General features: G+C 37.8%; 3 protein-coding genes across 4 annotated transcripts; 2 read left to right on the top strand and 1 right to left on the bottom strand.

Annotated features, from left to right (window-relative positions):
• The first annotated feature begins 1,115 nt into the window (after positions 1–1,115).
• On the top strand, positions 1,116–8,537 carry LOC137134012 (max-interacting protein 1-like). Its single transcript, XM_067518356.1, has 6 exons — positions 1,116–1,506; positions 2,639–2,741; positions 2,959–2,988; positions 4,292–4,406; positions 6,099–6,264; positions 6,368–8,537. The coding sequence occupies exons 1-6, from the start codon at positions 1,278–1,280 to the stop codon at positions 6,529–6,531; spliced, it is 807 nt and encodes a 268-aa protein (XP_067374457.1). The 5' UTR covers positions 1,116–1,277; the 3' UTR covers positions 6,532–8,537.
• A 15-nt stretch (positions 8,538–8,552) lies between these two features.
• Positions 8,553–11,679, bottom strand: smndc1 (survival motor neuron domain containing 1). Of its 2 annotated transcripts, none has more exons than XM_067518369.1 (6): positions 11,522–11,679; positions 11,060–11,179; positions 10,444–10,586; positions 9,873–10,034; positions 9,361–9,514; positions 8,553–9,166 (listed from the first exon to the last, which is right to left on the bottom strand). In XM_067518369.1, exons 2-6 carry the CDS (start codon positions 11,177–11,179, stop codon positions 9,029–9,031), a joined length of 717 nt encoding a protein of 238 aa, XP_067374470.1. In that variant the 5' UTR covers positions 11,522–11,679; the 3' UTR covers positions 8,553–9,028. The 2 variants fall into 2 exon arrangements, with proteins under 2 accessions (XP_067374470.1, XP_067374479.1); XM_067518378.1 differs by having other exon boundaries at positions 11,060–11,204; positions 11,522–11,666.
• A 2,625-nt stretch (positions 11,680–14,304) lies between these two features.
• LOC137102672 (alpha-2A adrenergic receptor-like) lies at positions 14,305–15,711 on the top strand. Its single transcript, XM_067482422.1, has one exon. It carries the CDS (start codon positions 14,512–14,514, stop codon positions 15,709–15,711), a length of 1,200 nt encoding a protein of 399 aa, XP_067338523.1. The 5' UTR covers positions 14,305–14,511.
• The last annotated feature ends 614 nt before the right edge of the window (positions 15,712–16,325 follow it).

Below are 16,325 nucleotides of genomic sequence, written 5' to 3'. Positions count from 1 at the left end.
ATGCTCCATTAACATGAGTTGATTACATGGGAAATACCCAAAGGAAAATGCTCATATTTTAAAACAATAGACCTGTATTTATGATAATGTTATGAGGCACCTGCACCTGTCCATGAATATAGCCTGTTGGAGTGTGTGCCTCTGTTTCAGTGACCACATTAGAACCAACTGTGTGTGTCAGGCCTTGCCAGGCAGCTGAAATAGACTCCATGGAAGGGGTGTACTCTCACACAGGCGTCCGTTACAGAGCTGGCCACATCTGCACCGGGCCAGCCATCTGCACCCATTGTCTCAGAGGCACAACACAGCCCTGCACGCATGGTTTGCCTTGTAAAGGCAGGCCCTTGCCCGTCTGTCCTCCTCCATCCATCACAGTGTGGGGAAAATGACTTCTTAATGCGTCAAAAGGACAACAGAAGTTGACCATCAAGCTAGATTTCTATTCAATTTCAAAGGGTATATTTACAATGGGAGAATGACTTTAAAGGTTAGTAAAATACGGTCACTTTAAATTATCCTGACTGTTGAATTAAAACACTCCCTAAGGGAGAGGTTATTACTTTGTTATCTTTACATGGGTTTAGATTGATTTAGAAGAAGGGGGGCTAAAAAATTAAAGAAACACTTGGCTCCAGAAAATAATGGGATTATTAAAGAGATATAATGTCAAACAGCATGAAAACTCATATCACCCTGGGGGGAAAGCATCACTCGTTTCTCCTGACTTGTCCCTATATACCAATGTGAAGAGATATTAATGGCAGATCCTGAAAGCATTACTGTTCAGATCGCCTGTGGCAACAAAGAAGCCTCAACTGATTAGATATTTATAAGTGAGACCAACTCTGGCAGATACTGTCTGCTACCATGTGGTCTTCACTTTTTAAACTTTGATTACATATATTTAGACATACGTGTGATAATGACCTTTTATTTTCATAATAATTCAGCTTATCTCAACTGGAATAAAACGGCATAGTTACAAACACAAGCAGATGCTATCTCAGAGTGTCACTGTACATGAGTTTATTTGTTTCTCTCTGTAATGATAATGAGGATTTATCATGGCACACTTGACAATGAATGCAATGTGCCTGCGTTAGTGGGAGGGATTATCCATCAAGTAGGGCAAGTGGCTGAGGCTAAGGACTGAATTTTCATCCAGCCAAGTTCATTTCAGTCATCCGCTCAGTGCACAGACGGGACAAGGAGACAGATTTCAGAGCTGCTTATTTGTCAAAGTCCCCCCCCCCCCTAAAAAAAAGGCTAAAGTAAAAATGGTAAAGTACATGCGACAGCACAGCGAGCTGAAAGCCGAGGAGGTCCTGTCGGAGTCCGATGCGTCCATGGACCAGCAGGATTTCGGAGAGATGTCCGACTGTTCTTTCAGCGACGTTTTATACTCCAACTGTTCCGCAATGGACCAAATCGACACTTTCATGAAGAACGTGCAAGTGCTGCTCGATGCAGCAAATTACATAGAAAATATCGAGAAGAACAACGGAAGTAAGTAAACACGGGCAGAATGGGATATTAACACGTAATGCGCCGAGCAGACAACAATAGAGAGGAAGGCGACAAAAGACGCGCAGCGGACAGAACTGGCCCGACTGCACCCGGCGATATTTCACCTGCTACTGTAAAACTACTGTCTCATTGACCCAAGGCTTATAAAATATGACATGGAAGTCACAGAATCGTTACATTTTTGAATTCCGGAAGAAACTGCACCGACATAGATTTTATTGCAACAATCGCCTGCAGCTAAACGGTCTGCTCACATTAAACTGGTCTTTTGTGGACTGAATAAGCAAGATTTAAAGTTGTTTTTTCCCCAACAGCACTGCAACGGTGCATCCATAGTTTATATGTAGACTAGACACATATGGTCTGAGTCTGTCAATTGTTCCCTTTAATCTTTTATCTCGGTTTGTCACGGTTCCGTTCTGGATTATTTACTAAAAATATCCCAATCCACTCATAAATAACAATTGTGGACTCCCATTGCATATACAAACTACGATTTACGTTTTGTTTACTCTAAAAATTGTTAATCACATCCCAGATATCGTTTTCAGGGGTAGCTGCAGCTTCCTTGTATGTGTTGTTCACATGGTTTCCACATGGAATAAATTGTAAAGTTTTTATTGGTCGGGACACATGTTCCCAGCGCGAGAGTCACCGCAAATAGCCAATCACAGGCAGGTTCATTATGACGTCATATGTTACTGGGAGGATGGGTTCATGGGAAGTGTAGGCTTTTTTTGTCAAGCTACAGTACCGTGGAATAAAAACGTGTTTTGACAACATTGTTACTCAGGATCCACTTACAAGTTTTTTCGTTGAACATTGGGAATAGGTACAGACTGACGAACACACACGCAAGGTACACCCTAGTTAATAATGAAACATTCAAAGGTCTGTTGATATAAACAGTTTTTTAGAGCTGTTAAACTGAATTTCAGTTTGGTGTTTCTAATTCCAAGTATGTGTCCCACTGGTTGTATGTAATCTAAGATGCAATCCAAATTAGGTCACATGCATGATGCAAATCCATGCATCTGCTAAGAATTTTGCTTGTAGCTCAATTGTAAAAATTGTGAATATGAGTAAACCTCTTTATCGTTTTCAACAACAGAATGTGAGCATGGGTATGCGTCGTCATACCCTGCAGCCCAGAGTGCACATCAACAGAAACAACGTAAATTCAAGAACAGGAAACTGGACAATATCCACAATAGGTATGTTAATGTCTTTATAAGATATTCACATTAAATATATGTTGTTATGGCATATTAAATCCTATCATACACAGTAAATATTTTTAAAATCAATAACTTCATATCAATATTCTCGTGTGGGATAGATTGGGATTGTACATGTAGCATGTATGTGTTATTTTATTATAAAAGGTGTATTTTAATAACTGTTTTGTTTATGTATTTGTATTTTCAACAGGTCAGCACACAATGAACTAGAAAAAAATAGGTGAGTAAAACTAGACTGAAGAGCTTCATGTATGCAGGGTTATGACAAAAGTAAAAGTACTGACAGGTAACACTGAGGAAACCTGGGAACATATGAAACAAGGTGAACATAGGTAGTCAGACTTACTTTAATCAACATTTGTTTTATATGCATAAAGAAGTTCACAATGTGGACTTAAGTCACACAGAATTGTCTTTAAACTGCTGTAATAGGATTGATCTACACAGGGAGTACATTTCATAAGCCAGCTGTCCCAAAATGGAGCTTTAAGCTGATACACAAAAAGCCTTCTCTATTCTGCAGTGTTTGCATATCTTTGCCCTATGCTAAATATGTTGACCATACCATTTCAATGTGAGATGTACTGCAGGCCTATAAATCTGATTAATATCATCACAGGACTTCAAAAAAGGCTTTTAAAATCAAGAACCTGCCGATTTACCTGCAATTTACAATAGCAGTGAGCATTTTGCAAGGCAAATAAAAGGGAGGTGTAATGCAGTCTCAGTAGCAGTACTGTTCCTGGAGGACATGCAGACATTTCCCCAGTCAGCAAACAGGAACCGTCTGTTTTCAGACAACAGGGCTCCTTCCTGAGAGATTCCCGGCCGCAAATCTAACAGCAGCTTGCTTCTGTTGCTCCAGGATGAGGCAGCATCTGCTCTGAGCAGCAAACAAATATCAGGAAACATTTCTCCTAAAATTAAATGTGCAGCCATGTGTGGGAGAATCTTCAGAAGGCACGCTCATTTGAAACTGTTCTATTTTTTAAGTTACAAAATGGTAGCCAATGCAGAGAGAAAAGATGACATGACAACTTGACCTAGATTTTATTCTATTATTTGAAAGGAGAGTGACTGTCCTTTGCCAGTTTCTACATTCATTCAGACCAAAGGCCCAGAGGCTTTGGTGGGTTAGAAACATTTGAGTATTTGGCTGACCTTGGCAGCTTTTAAATCTTAGACAAGACAGATCTATATGTAATTGTAAAGGAGTCATATGCTGTGGCTAACTAGCAAAATAAAATAAACAGAAGCATCATAAGCTTCAATATCTTTACTGTTACATCACAGATGAATTAAACATATCATAATTACAATTGAACAGGACCAATAAATAATAATAAATAAAACTACAATGATATTCAAATTGGATAATGAGAAAATATTATAATCAGACTTCAGTGCAGTAGGTGAGAATACATTAGTCTGGGAATTTATCTTTCAATTTTCTATCATGTATAATTGTCTTATATTGCTCATGAAAAATAAACTGCCCAACTTAATTGTGCCTCCTCCCACAGACGAGCACATCTTCGCCTGTGTTTGGAGAGGTTGAAGTCCCTCATTCCTCTGGGACCAGACTGCAGTCGCCACACCACGTTGGGACTGCTCAATAAGGCCAAAGCACATATCAAGGTGTGGTATTCAAAGGCACCTCCTGTAGTAATGAAAACACTCACAAATCAAAAGGAAATGTCTGCCTATTGCTCACATTGCTCTTCAATGAGGGTAACTGGTCCGTTGAGCGAAAACACACGATGTTATATTGACAGCAAATCTAGGTCTGCAATACTACGATGAGAGACAAGGGGAGGGTCGCAGCATCCATTTTTCTTCTTTGTGGGACCCAGAGTGATGGCTTGCAAAATGTGAGCCTTACTAGTCAATAAACTGATCCTGTTTTTTTTTTTTTTTTAGAGCTAAACCAAATTTACTATCGTTGTGCTCACTCCAAATCCATTTGAACTTGAAAGTGCCATACATTCTTTAGTGGGGCATTAGGTTAACGTTTTTTGTTGGGAAAAAAAAGGTACTGGCTGTTTTGCAATCAAAGCAGTTACAGTTTAAATGCCAGAAAAAGAAGTGAATGGTCTGGATTTTCTACTTCTTGGAATGGTTTGGCTCCGGTCCATGCCTCAGTTTATTGTAGAATGTAAACATAGAACTGACACCAGTTTGTCACTCACCTCATTGTGACTACGTTAGCAGTTATTCCAGACACGCCCATGAAGTCAGATTTCTTAGCAGCATTAAATGAACTGCACCTTAAGGTACTTTGGCCTTAGCATTAGGGCATTATGGTTGCTGCTTTATTTGTTTTGGTTTTTCTGTCCGTTTGAACAAATCTCCCAGGGGCTGTTGCCAGGATTTTGAGCCTTGGTGAGTCTTTTATGTCTTCCACACTATGGGATATTGCAAGACTACTACATTAACTATTGGTCTTGAGAGCACCAGATTGTGTGAGCTGCCTGCTTGAATGGACCACTGAGTGTGTCTGAACTATGTGAGACGGACGACAGGCTCAAATGATCCTGCAGTGTCAAAGCACTCAAGAGTCCACACGTTGGCTGGCTCCCTTGATGGCTGCAGTCTAAGACAAATAATTTTTCTTAAGAAAAATTGGATTTCTTTTCTCAAGCCCAGTCTGTGCAGGCACCAGCAGTGGAAAGCAGTTGATGGGTAACTGAAGGCTAAAATATGAAAGTAGTCCTGGCAGCAGTCGGAGGAGGTTTATCACAGTGGGGGGTAATGGTCAAAGTACCTATGATGTAAACTGTTGGACTTGTCTGTTTAAAGTCCAGGAAATGTGGCTTCTGAATGCTGCTGTGTTGTATTTTTAGAACCAGGGGGTGTGTAGCAGAGTAAAGGGTGTAACAGGTGCAGCCAGCATGAAGCTAACGGGTGCAGGAAGTTAAAACAAACAAAAACTTGTGCTACATGAGAAGCACATGTAAGTAATAATCTCCTTTGCACACCGTTTAAACTCCAAGAGAAAACAGTGGGTCATTTAAATATTATTTTGACAGTAGGAAACATACATGCATCAAAAATTACTCAGGCCTAACAACACCTAGTTAGACCAACAGTCTTTTTTTTTTTTTTTTTTTGCTTGCTCCTGTTATTATAGAAGCAAATGTTCACCTGATACAATATGGCATGTGTCAGTGTTACATAATATTCACAATCGGTGTAGTGGTAGCAACATCACATCACTGCATACGAGACAATTTTATCATCCTCTCATGCTTACACTTTGCCGTTAATTGTAACATCTAGAGAGATGTAGACACAATAATTCTTAAGACTAACGCAATTCCCTCTTTCCAGAAACTTGAGGAGATGGATCGGAGGAGTCAGCACCAGCTGGAGACCTTAGAGAGAGAGCAGAGACACCTGCAGAGGCAGCTAGCACTGCTGCAGACTCATGGAGAAAGGGTCTGTATGGACAGTCTGGACTCCCAAATGGACTCTGATCGCTCAGAGTCGGACAGAGGTGTGTTTATGTGTTTCATCAATCACTTTATAGACTTAGGGAAGTACAAATTCTGATATTTAAACTTGTGATTATTCAGAAAATGTTATCTTGTTTTGAGCAGAGGAAATTGAAGTGGATGTGGAAAGCACTGAGTTCTCCCATGGAGAAATGGACAGTGTAAGCACCAGTGGTGTGAGTGACCTGGATGACCACAGCAGCCAACAGAGCTCAGCCAGTGATGAGGGCTACTCGACATGCAGTCTGAAACTGGTCTTCTCTGCTTAAAGCACCAGCCAGTACATTTTCTTCAGCTGCAGTCTTTTACAGCTTTTACCTTTCGAAGTACCAGCCTACAGCTCCATTCTCCCTTGCAGTTTAGGTTAACTGTCTTCAGAAGAACAACCAGCCTGAATCCCACCTTTACCTTGACAAATGAAACCTCCACTCCACCCAAGAGCCAGCCTTAAGTTCAACTCAGTCTAAAAGTATAAAATGGTCTCATTCCAAAAACCAAGGGGCTCCTCTAAGTTTTATCAAACAGCCTCAAATTTAACTTCTTTGGCAATATAGCCTAGTTTCCTGTGTTTCAAACTTGACTTAACCAATAACCCCGAATGTCCCTTTAGACATTACCAGCTTGAATCAACCATACCTGCAACCAATACTGATCCTGTAGAGGACCCATCAAACCAGTGTCCAACACTGAAGGGGAGCCTCTATCTTTAGTCAAGATGGTCCTCTGAAACCAGCAAAAACTAAAAAAAATAGTCTAATACCAGCTAAAACCTTACCAACGTTTTTTTCCATTTGCCTTGTAAAAACATTGCCCTTTTTCTTTCGATAATATATTCAAAAGGCACTTCTTGTCAGTGTACAAGCCAGTGGAAAGGGCTACAATGTCTGCATTCCAAAATATTTTACACTTCTATAACCTCTGCTTTAGGACCCACAACCATCACTAATTCGTGTGGTGTTCCTCCTCTTGAATAAAACAAGGTCATATGCTAACAAGGGGAGTAGTTCACCCTTGTTATTCTAATTTATTTTACATGTATGTTATAGTATTTATTTTTGGTATATTTAATTACTGTAGCTAGGTCTCAGTTATACTTGAATGCAAAAAAAATTTATTAAATTTTTTTTCTTCCTTGTTTTTGATTATAGTTACCAAATTACTTGACATAAAATGAATCCCCATATAAAGCATATTCGGTGCTAGATATTAAACACAATACTTCGATGTTTTGTCCAAAGAAGGACAGATCTCTTTCACACTGTGCAGATTAAATATGATTAATACAGGAAAAATATTTCCCACACTTGTCCAAGCACAAGGCTTAAGCAATAATGTGTCAAGTGGTAAATATCTTTAATGCTGGCTTAGTTTAGCACAGTATTCTGTCCGTCCATCACCAAATTAGTTTGCTATTTTTCCCCACTTGCTCCTGACACGTTATCAGTTAATAATCAACAGTAAAATGATTGTAATTGATTTTTTAAAAATGCAGTGCATGTTTATTGAATGTAGCCTTTCTGATGTTGTAATGTACTTTGAATTGACATCTTAAAAAATGTCTGTAGCATGAACAGCAAACACTACAGGAAATTAATTTTGGTTTAGATTTCAATTTTATTACCACGTCCGTTTTGTTATGTAGCAAAGAAAAAGTACAAAGATTTGCACTGCTAACCTGTTTGAATCCATGAAACCAAATAAGACATTCTCATTTCAGGATGACTCTGTATCTACATTTTAGCTCAAAGTCCTAACTAGATCAACACCAAATTGTGTCTTAAGATAGGTATATGACTATTGCACAAAGTTCTTTGTTATGTGTCTTTTCTCCCCTGCCCAACCAGTTGGGAAACTAAAATGCACTATGAAAGAAATTTTGTTAAAAAAAATGTGTCAAGCACATCCCAGAATGTTGTCTCTTGTGCTTAATCAGCCATCCAAGGTGACTTTTGCAAAATGTTCTGCTGGTCCCCTGCTAATACTTTGTTACAGTTCCTGATGACTGACCCTAGAATCTTAATAAACTTCTACCACCCAGACATAAACCAGTCTTATCCTGTTGTGTCTAATATGAATGTTCACATAATCAACTTGAATAACTTGTGTTACACTGACACGTTGTAGTTGGTATATCACATATCAATAGGGTAATAGGTTGTTTAATTAAACATCTGCAGTGTGGTGTTCATGCTATAAAGGCTACAAATCAATCTTTACTGCCACCTACTGGAACTGACAAGAACTGAAAACAAAAGGTAAAAAAAAAAAAGTCAATAAGGTGGAAGCAATCCTTTAGAAAACTGAAAACAAAACGTTTATTTTACTGATATATGTACAGTAATTAAAAATTTAATTCAGGCATCTCAAATCAACACCATTATTGATGAGAAGATTCCTCTAAAACTGTTCAGTGTTTCAAGTCCAGACTCACATGTATAGGTGTACGTTTATACACACCTCAGCCTGTACATGCCTCATTAGAACGTGGACACAAACACCAGACTCTACAACTTTTCTAAAATACCACTTTCTGTTCGTACATTACAGGTGACCTTGTTGCAGTGCAGGAAACATCCTGCTCTATAAGAATAATCTTTTGGCCCTACATAATATATAAGAAAACTACATCAATATTTCAAGCAATAGTGTGCAAGCCATGTCTTTCAAAGCTTTCTTTACTTGAGGAACTTAAATCATGTATAAACACAATGGAAAACACTAATACAACCTGTATACAATGGATAATTATGTACAGAATATATAAGGTCATTGGGGCATTAGATGTCTGACATTGTATTTAGCCGTGTCATGGTACTGGGTCATAGGCTTGTCTGCAATACCACATGTTCCCACTCCCACCTTTCCATTTACACTTTCTGGAGATGCAAATATGCTCCTCTTCACCTACACACACACACACACACAAAAGATAGAAGCTCTTATTAATGGTTGCAACTATAAAACAATGGATTATGACATTTTGTTATTGAACTGTGTAATTCCACAGTTGTAATCTTCTACAGAGCCAGTGCTATGGAAAAAAAATATCAAGCAGTAAAGGAGACACCAAAAATGCCCTCTAAACATTAGCTACCTACCTGTCCTTTCTTGTTCTTCGAATAAGCTTTGTTGTTGAACTGTTGCCACTTTGACTTTTGCTCCTCCCTCTCTTGCTCCAACTCCTTCATCCTCTGTACCTTCTTCTGGGCTTTTTTCTTTTTATACTCTCGCTGCTCTGCTATCTGCTCTTTCCTAGAAGGATGGGCAAGGGGGAGAAACAATTAAATTATGTCTATAATGTAAACAGAACAAACAGAACCAAAAACAAACTTTTTTTTTTTATTTTCTAAATTTCTATACACTTTAAAAATTTGTTGCTCACAATTATATAAGAGCAAAGTATTGGACATAAAAGGTAACTCAAAGATAGAACAGTAATAAAGGAGTACTTTGTTGGCTATAAATGGGAAAACAACCAAGCTGGCCAATAATACTGGCTCTAATAACATAAGTCCACCTAATGATTGTCAGTGTGGTTTACTGAAAATGTTGACTTGTATAAACACAGACCTATGTGCATTCATGCCAAGGTGCAGTATTTATATCATACCTTGATTTGGGCTTCATACTTCCATCCTCCTCAAAGCGTTTCCCCTCTTCTACTGCTTTTAGATTCAGCAGAGGTATTATTTCAGCATTTCCGTATCCGGTGAAAGTAACGGCCGCAGTGCCGTTCTCATGGTCTATTTCCTCAATTTCAGCCTCATACACCCTGCCAAAGAATCACGTCTGTAAGCAGGTGAGTAGGAGCCAAAACTCAAGCTCTACTTGAGCAAAATAAAAACTATTATACAACACTGGTGACAAACATACAGTACTTCTTGTTCAAATTCTTTGTCTTCAATACACAAAGACAATTTCTTTCTTGTTATATTTTAGCTGGCAACAACTACTATATAGCATTTATAATTCAGGATTTAACTCACTGCTTCCTACTCCATCTCTATTGTCATTGTCTTTTGGGAGACATTCTCCAAAGTGATGTACGATTTTACAGAAGACTTAAAAAAAAAAAAGGTATGAAGAACCTAATCTATAAAGTATCTTCTAAGCCAGATAAAGAACTCAAATTGTAGTGCATGCATGCAATGTATTTATGAAAATAGGCTGGTAACACTCACTGTCCATCCTGACTCCATACTGCCATACACCTGTCCCCCATTTTCCAGCTGTGCTTAAGGGGGACTGTTTCTGAGCCATTAGTACTGGAAGCACCATCAGTCGGCTGCGAAGTCAGGAGGTCTTTGGTCAAGTCAATGACTTCCTGTAGAAGAAATGTTTTGAAAAACTTAACCAAAGTGTCAATGGAAAAAAGAGGGGAAGGGTTTATTCGCATAGTCACTAGGCAAAAATATTTTTTTATTAATTTAGACAGTTTTGAAAGAGAGAGAGTACACTATGGCAATGACTCTTCAGTGGCTCCAAAATAAAGATTTACATTTTTTATTATATATCAATTATATATTATATTAAGAAATAATATTTACCTATAATAAGAGTGCTTCTTGAAATATAATACACATTTCATCACAACGGAAAGCTGTAAAGATCAGATGCTTGTAGGCCGCTGAAAAAGCAATTAAGTATTATACTCTAGAATCTAAAAGTTCAAGTTTAAAGGACTTTTTTAAACAAATGATTGAGCTATGACAATAGTTTGAGTAATCTTCTAAAATAATTGCTATAGCTCTATATGCAAATCCGTAACTTTGATAGACCTCATTCACACAGACAAACCTGCAAGTCTTTCTGAAGTTTAAGGAGGTCTTCATTTTCTGCATCGGTTGATAAGGCAACTTCTACTTGCTGCAGCTGGGCTTTGTAGCTGCTTAACTGTTTCACCAACTCGTCAGACATCTGGAACAAGACACAGTAGCGTTTTCTAGAAAAGATGGCTACCGCAATTAGCAATGATAGAAAAATCAGAAGGTAAACATTATAAGTAGGACAGCTAGCTCAGTTTACCAGAAACCCACAAAGTAGTATTGTAGTCTATGTTCAGGGCGTAAAGTAAGAAATATAAGACACTCAACATCTGTAGGTAACATTTTATCGCTACGTGTAAGCAAACGCTACAGCATTCACGCTAGCTTAAACCGTTAGCAAGCGCCCTTGGCCCTCTTTCTTCGACGTAACGTACGATAAATGACGCTAACTAGCGGGGCAATCACAAAACAACGGGTCGGTACACATTCTTACCTCGGTATAGATGAGTCTTAATTATAAAATACTGTAAGCATTCAAATACAAACTAAATTTATTCCAAACTAGTGCTTCCAAGAACAACAACCCTCTCCTTCCTGTCGTACACAAATAACCCACCGGAAGCTCGTGACCACATTTCTCGCGATAAAACGGATGATAATTTGAAACGGTAAATTTCTATGCGAGTGCATGTTAGTTCGTAAGACTCGGGAAACTACGATGTGACGTTAACGTCTACCCTTCTTGGCTTGCGACGACAAGGGATCAAAAACATACCTTGACTTATATCTAGAAAAGCAGGATTTAGCATTAAATGACTATTTTTGATGAATTGTACATCCTTGCATTGTACTTGTGTTTTTTTCAAAACCTCTTATTGAATTTATTTCCAATTATAACTATTTACATAGAATTATTAACTGAATTAACATATGCTATTTAGATGTTTAAAATATAATAATATGGTTGCTAAAAATATTTAATAAATAGTTTTATCTAAACATATTTTACATAAGGCAAAAACATTTTTTCTGCCTGTAAAATTAAAGTTTGTCTGTTAGCTAGTTAACTAGCTTAATATCAGCGGTTACCTGACAGTGCTTGAAACCATTTGAAGTCTCTATGACCCACAATATTTCGGGTGAGGGCAGCTGTAGCTCAGTTGGTAAAGGCACTTGTCTATAGCCCACAAGGTCAGTGGTTTGATCCCCAGTCCCAGCTGGGCAAGACACTGAACACCCTAACAGCCCTTTCCCATCCCCAGCTGTGCAGTGCCAGTCCAAGCCCAGTAGAAATTGGGGAGGGTTGCGTCAGGAAGGGCATGCGGCATAAATATCGCCAAATCAACATACTGTGACAACCCTGAATTCACGGGATAAGCAAAAAAAAGAAAGAAAAAAAGATCCATGTTGCCACCAGGCCCCCTAAGCTGTGACTGAGCCTCTCAGGTCCTAAAACCTTTTGCTGCTTTTCACAGTGTCCCTGAATGTTTTATTATTGAATGTGACTACAGTGATTATTGTATTACATAATTTGATTATTGTAATCTAAGTTATTGTCTTACATCATCTGATTATTGTAGTCCGATTATTGCTTTACATAATTGGATTATTGTCCTATGTAATCCTATTACTGTCCGACATATTCAGATTATTCTTTTATGTAATTGGATATCGTGATCTGATTATCGTTTTACGGAATCTGATTCATGTCCTACGTAATCTGATTTTTATTATTTTAATCTGATTATTGCCTTACATAATCTGATTATTTTCTTAGATAGTCGTATTATCATAATAGAATTGTTTTACATAATATGATTATTGTAATCTCATTGTTTCATGTAATGTCATTATTGTCTGATGTAATCTGGTTACTTTTATATGTAATCTGGTTATCATCCTACTTAATCTGTATATAGTCCTAAATAATATTTAGTGTCTGGTGTAATCTGAATAGTGTTTTATGTATTATGATTTATTGTTTTATGCAATCTGATTATTGTCCTGTCCAAGTAATCTCTGTATTGTTTTAAGTAATCTGATTATTGTCTTTGAAAATCCGGTTAATGTTCTACGTAATCTAGTTATTGTCCTACGAAATCTTGTTATTGTCCTATGTAATCTAGTTAATGTCTGAGGTAATCTGTCGTTTTACATAATGTGGTTATTATCTGATGTAATCTGATTATTGTCTTAAATTAACCATAAACTTGTTTGAACAAAGCTGTGGGAAAATCAACTGAGACCTTTACATTTCTCTCCACTTATCCCTTGTTAGCAGTTTTTAGTTGATATTCAAACTTTAATCACAGTATTATCCCCTGAGAAAAGTCTCTGCATAAATGCAATGGTCTGCAAACAGTGTGTTATGTCCATTTTGATTGCTATTAGCCACAATGTTCTTCTTTCTGAATCTAACAGAGGGAATCTGTAGAACAATTCCATTCATAATTTCTTTATTTTAGAACAATGTAGATACATTTACATACAACAGGAACAAACCGATGTTTTCTGGAAAAGAACTGAAGAAATGCTGGAGTGAATCAAACAAGCACAAATATAATCCAAATGGAGACTGGGAGACAGATGTATTAATTTGTTTATATCCCAAATCCTCAAAAATTAAAACTACTCTAGCTGTTGAATCTGTTGAATCAAGGAAGCTTTTCACTGGAAACCCAAAAAACTGAGGTAATACAAGTACAGTACAAGTAAAATATCCATTGTTTCCCCTAGGAAATCTTTTAGGCACGGTTGCAAGAGCATGAGGTTTTGTGCTCATGTGGTAAAATATTTCATTATTTATTACTAGCACAACATGAGATTTGGAAATTGGTTGGACATTTTCCATGTAAAGGCCAAGTAAAACAAAATACATGGAACAAGCAATCCCAATTTTCATTGAAATCTCCAGCAGCAGATAAACTCCGCCCATTTCCATTTTAACTGAAGTGGAGTCAGCACCACAGATACTCAACGTCATATCAAGCCCATATAAAAGACGTGCTCTTCGTTTCATGCATAACAGATGAAAAGAACTGCCTGAGCCAGCACTACCTGCATTGTAAGTTTGTCTTATGAAATGTCTTCCATGGGGACTTTACTGCAAATTTGTATTTCACAAGGTTAGTGGATACAGAAGTATTTTTAAAGAAAAGAGCTGTTCTTCTTTTGAAATGATCTGATGAGGGAATCTGGGAATAAATCCTTTCATAATCCCTTCATTACTTTTTGCTTTTTTAATATAAAGAAATATATCTTGTAATTTTTACCTGTCTGTGTCTATGTTCTCACTGACAAAGAGGACTAGAGCACAGATTATTTTTTTCAACAATATCCCCGTGTGAAGCCAATGAAATGACTCAATCCTCTGATGCTGTGTTCCTGAATGGATGCAATTAATAGACTGCTGCCAAGAACAGCTTCCAAGCCTCATAACAGAGCATCATTCAGACAATATTAGCTATACCAGGGCTCATCCTGATGGGTTGTCTTAACTTCACCAGCGGTAATGCGACTTTGTCTGGCAGACATCCTTATCCTGTGCAGACTTCTGTGCCTCTAACGCTCCTGGTGGGTATCCTCATTCTGCTTACTGTGTTTGGCAATGTCATGGTAGTAATTGCTGTGATCACAAGCAGAGCCCTGCGAGCAACTCAGAACTTGTTTTTAGTCTCTCTGGCATGTGCAGACATCCTGGTTGCCACTTTAGTGATGCCATTCTCTTTAGCTAATGAACTGATGGGCTTCTGGTACTTTGGTAAAGTGTGGTGTGAAATCTACCTGGCTTTGGATGTGCTTTTCTGCACCTCATCCATTGTTCATCTGTGTGCCATCAGCCTGGATAGATACTACTCTGTCACTCAAGCGACAGAGTACAACGCAAGGAGGACACCACGCAGGATTAAATGTACGGTCTTCATAGTTTGGGTACTGGCAGCCATCATTTCATTTCCTCCACTTATCACTATGACAAAGGATAAGGGTAAAGAGAACAGCCCTGAATGCAAAATCAATGAGGAGAAATGGTACATCATATTCTCCAGCACTGCTTCTTTTTTTGCACCCTGTGTCATCATGATTATGGTGTATATTAAAATTTACCAAATTGCCAAGAAAAGAATGAGAGCCCCAAAACGGGCAAGAGAAAATGGCAACATAGAAGATGTAAGGTGTAGATTATATGCGCATAAGAAAAAAGACAGACCAGTGAGTGAGGTGGAAGGGGGGGACAGTAGAGAGATCAATGGGCTAGATGTAGAGGAAGAACCAACGTCTTCTAATGGTAATGAAGCAATCCTATGCTCCCTCAAGACAAAGAGGGATCTGAGAACATCCAAATTGGCTCAGGACAATCCTGGAGAAAACTTTTCAAAGCCAGAAGGACAGCCCTGTGTCAGAGTGAACAGGTGGAAAGGAAGGCAGTACAGAGAGAGACGCTTCACATTTGTTCTGGCTGTGGTTATGGGAGTGTTTGTTCTCTGTTGGTTCCCATTTTTTTTCACATACACGCTTATTACTGTGTGTGACACCTGTTGTATCCCAGAGACGTTGTTCAAGATGTTTTTCTGGTTTGGTTACTGCAATAGCTCATTAAATCCTGTTATATACACTATATTCAATAGTGACTTCAGGAGGTCTTTTAAAAAGATACTTTGTAAAAGGAACAGAAAAGGTTTGTAAATTAACTTTGTATGTATGCATTAAAAGAAAAAAAAAATCCTGTACACAGAATGTATTACCAAAACCTGGGGGAAAAAACAGAAATTTAGTGTATTTTACTTTTGTGTTTAAACCTTTTGTGTACTGCATTAGTAAATGTTTGTTTTGTAACATTATATCATGCAAATGCATCTAATGTGCAGTTTCTTTAATAGCTAGTATAACACTCAGACATTAAGACTTTGACATTGTCTATGTTTGTTTTAAGATGGTATATAAACAAATCAATCAACTAGCAGACACATCACATCCCATGATTTGGGTTCTCAAAAACATTGATTCCACTGAAATATCAATATTCAATAGTCCACAAAACATACACATTACACATTATACACGTTATTTCATTAAAACAGAACACATATATCTATCTATCTATCTATCTATCTATCTATCTATCTATCCATCGATCTATCTATCTATCTATATATATATATATATATATATATATACATATCTTAAGAGCGAGAGAGAGAGAGGGAGAGAGATTTAGGAAATCAGATAATTGTTAACATAAATTAAAAAACAATCTTGGTTGAGAGTACAAACATTAGCAAGGCTACTTAGCAGAAGCC

Source organism: Channa argus, chromosome 1 (assembly GCF_033026475.1).
Source record: "Channa argus isolate prfri chromosome 1, Channa argus male v1.0, whole genome shotgun sequence".
NCBI classification, from domain to species: Eukaryota; Metazoa; Chordata; class Actinopteri; order Anabantiformes; family Channidae; genus Channa; species Channa argus.
Note: the sequence above shows the minus strand (reverse complement) of the source record. Positions and strands in the feature narration are given on the sequence as shown.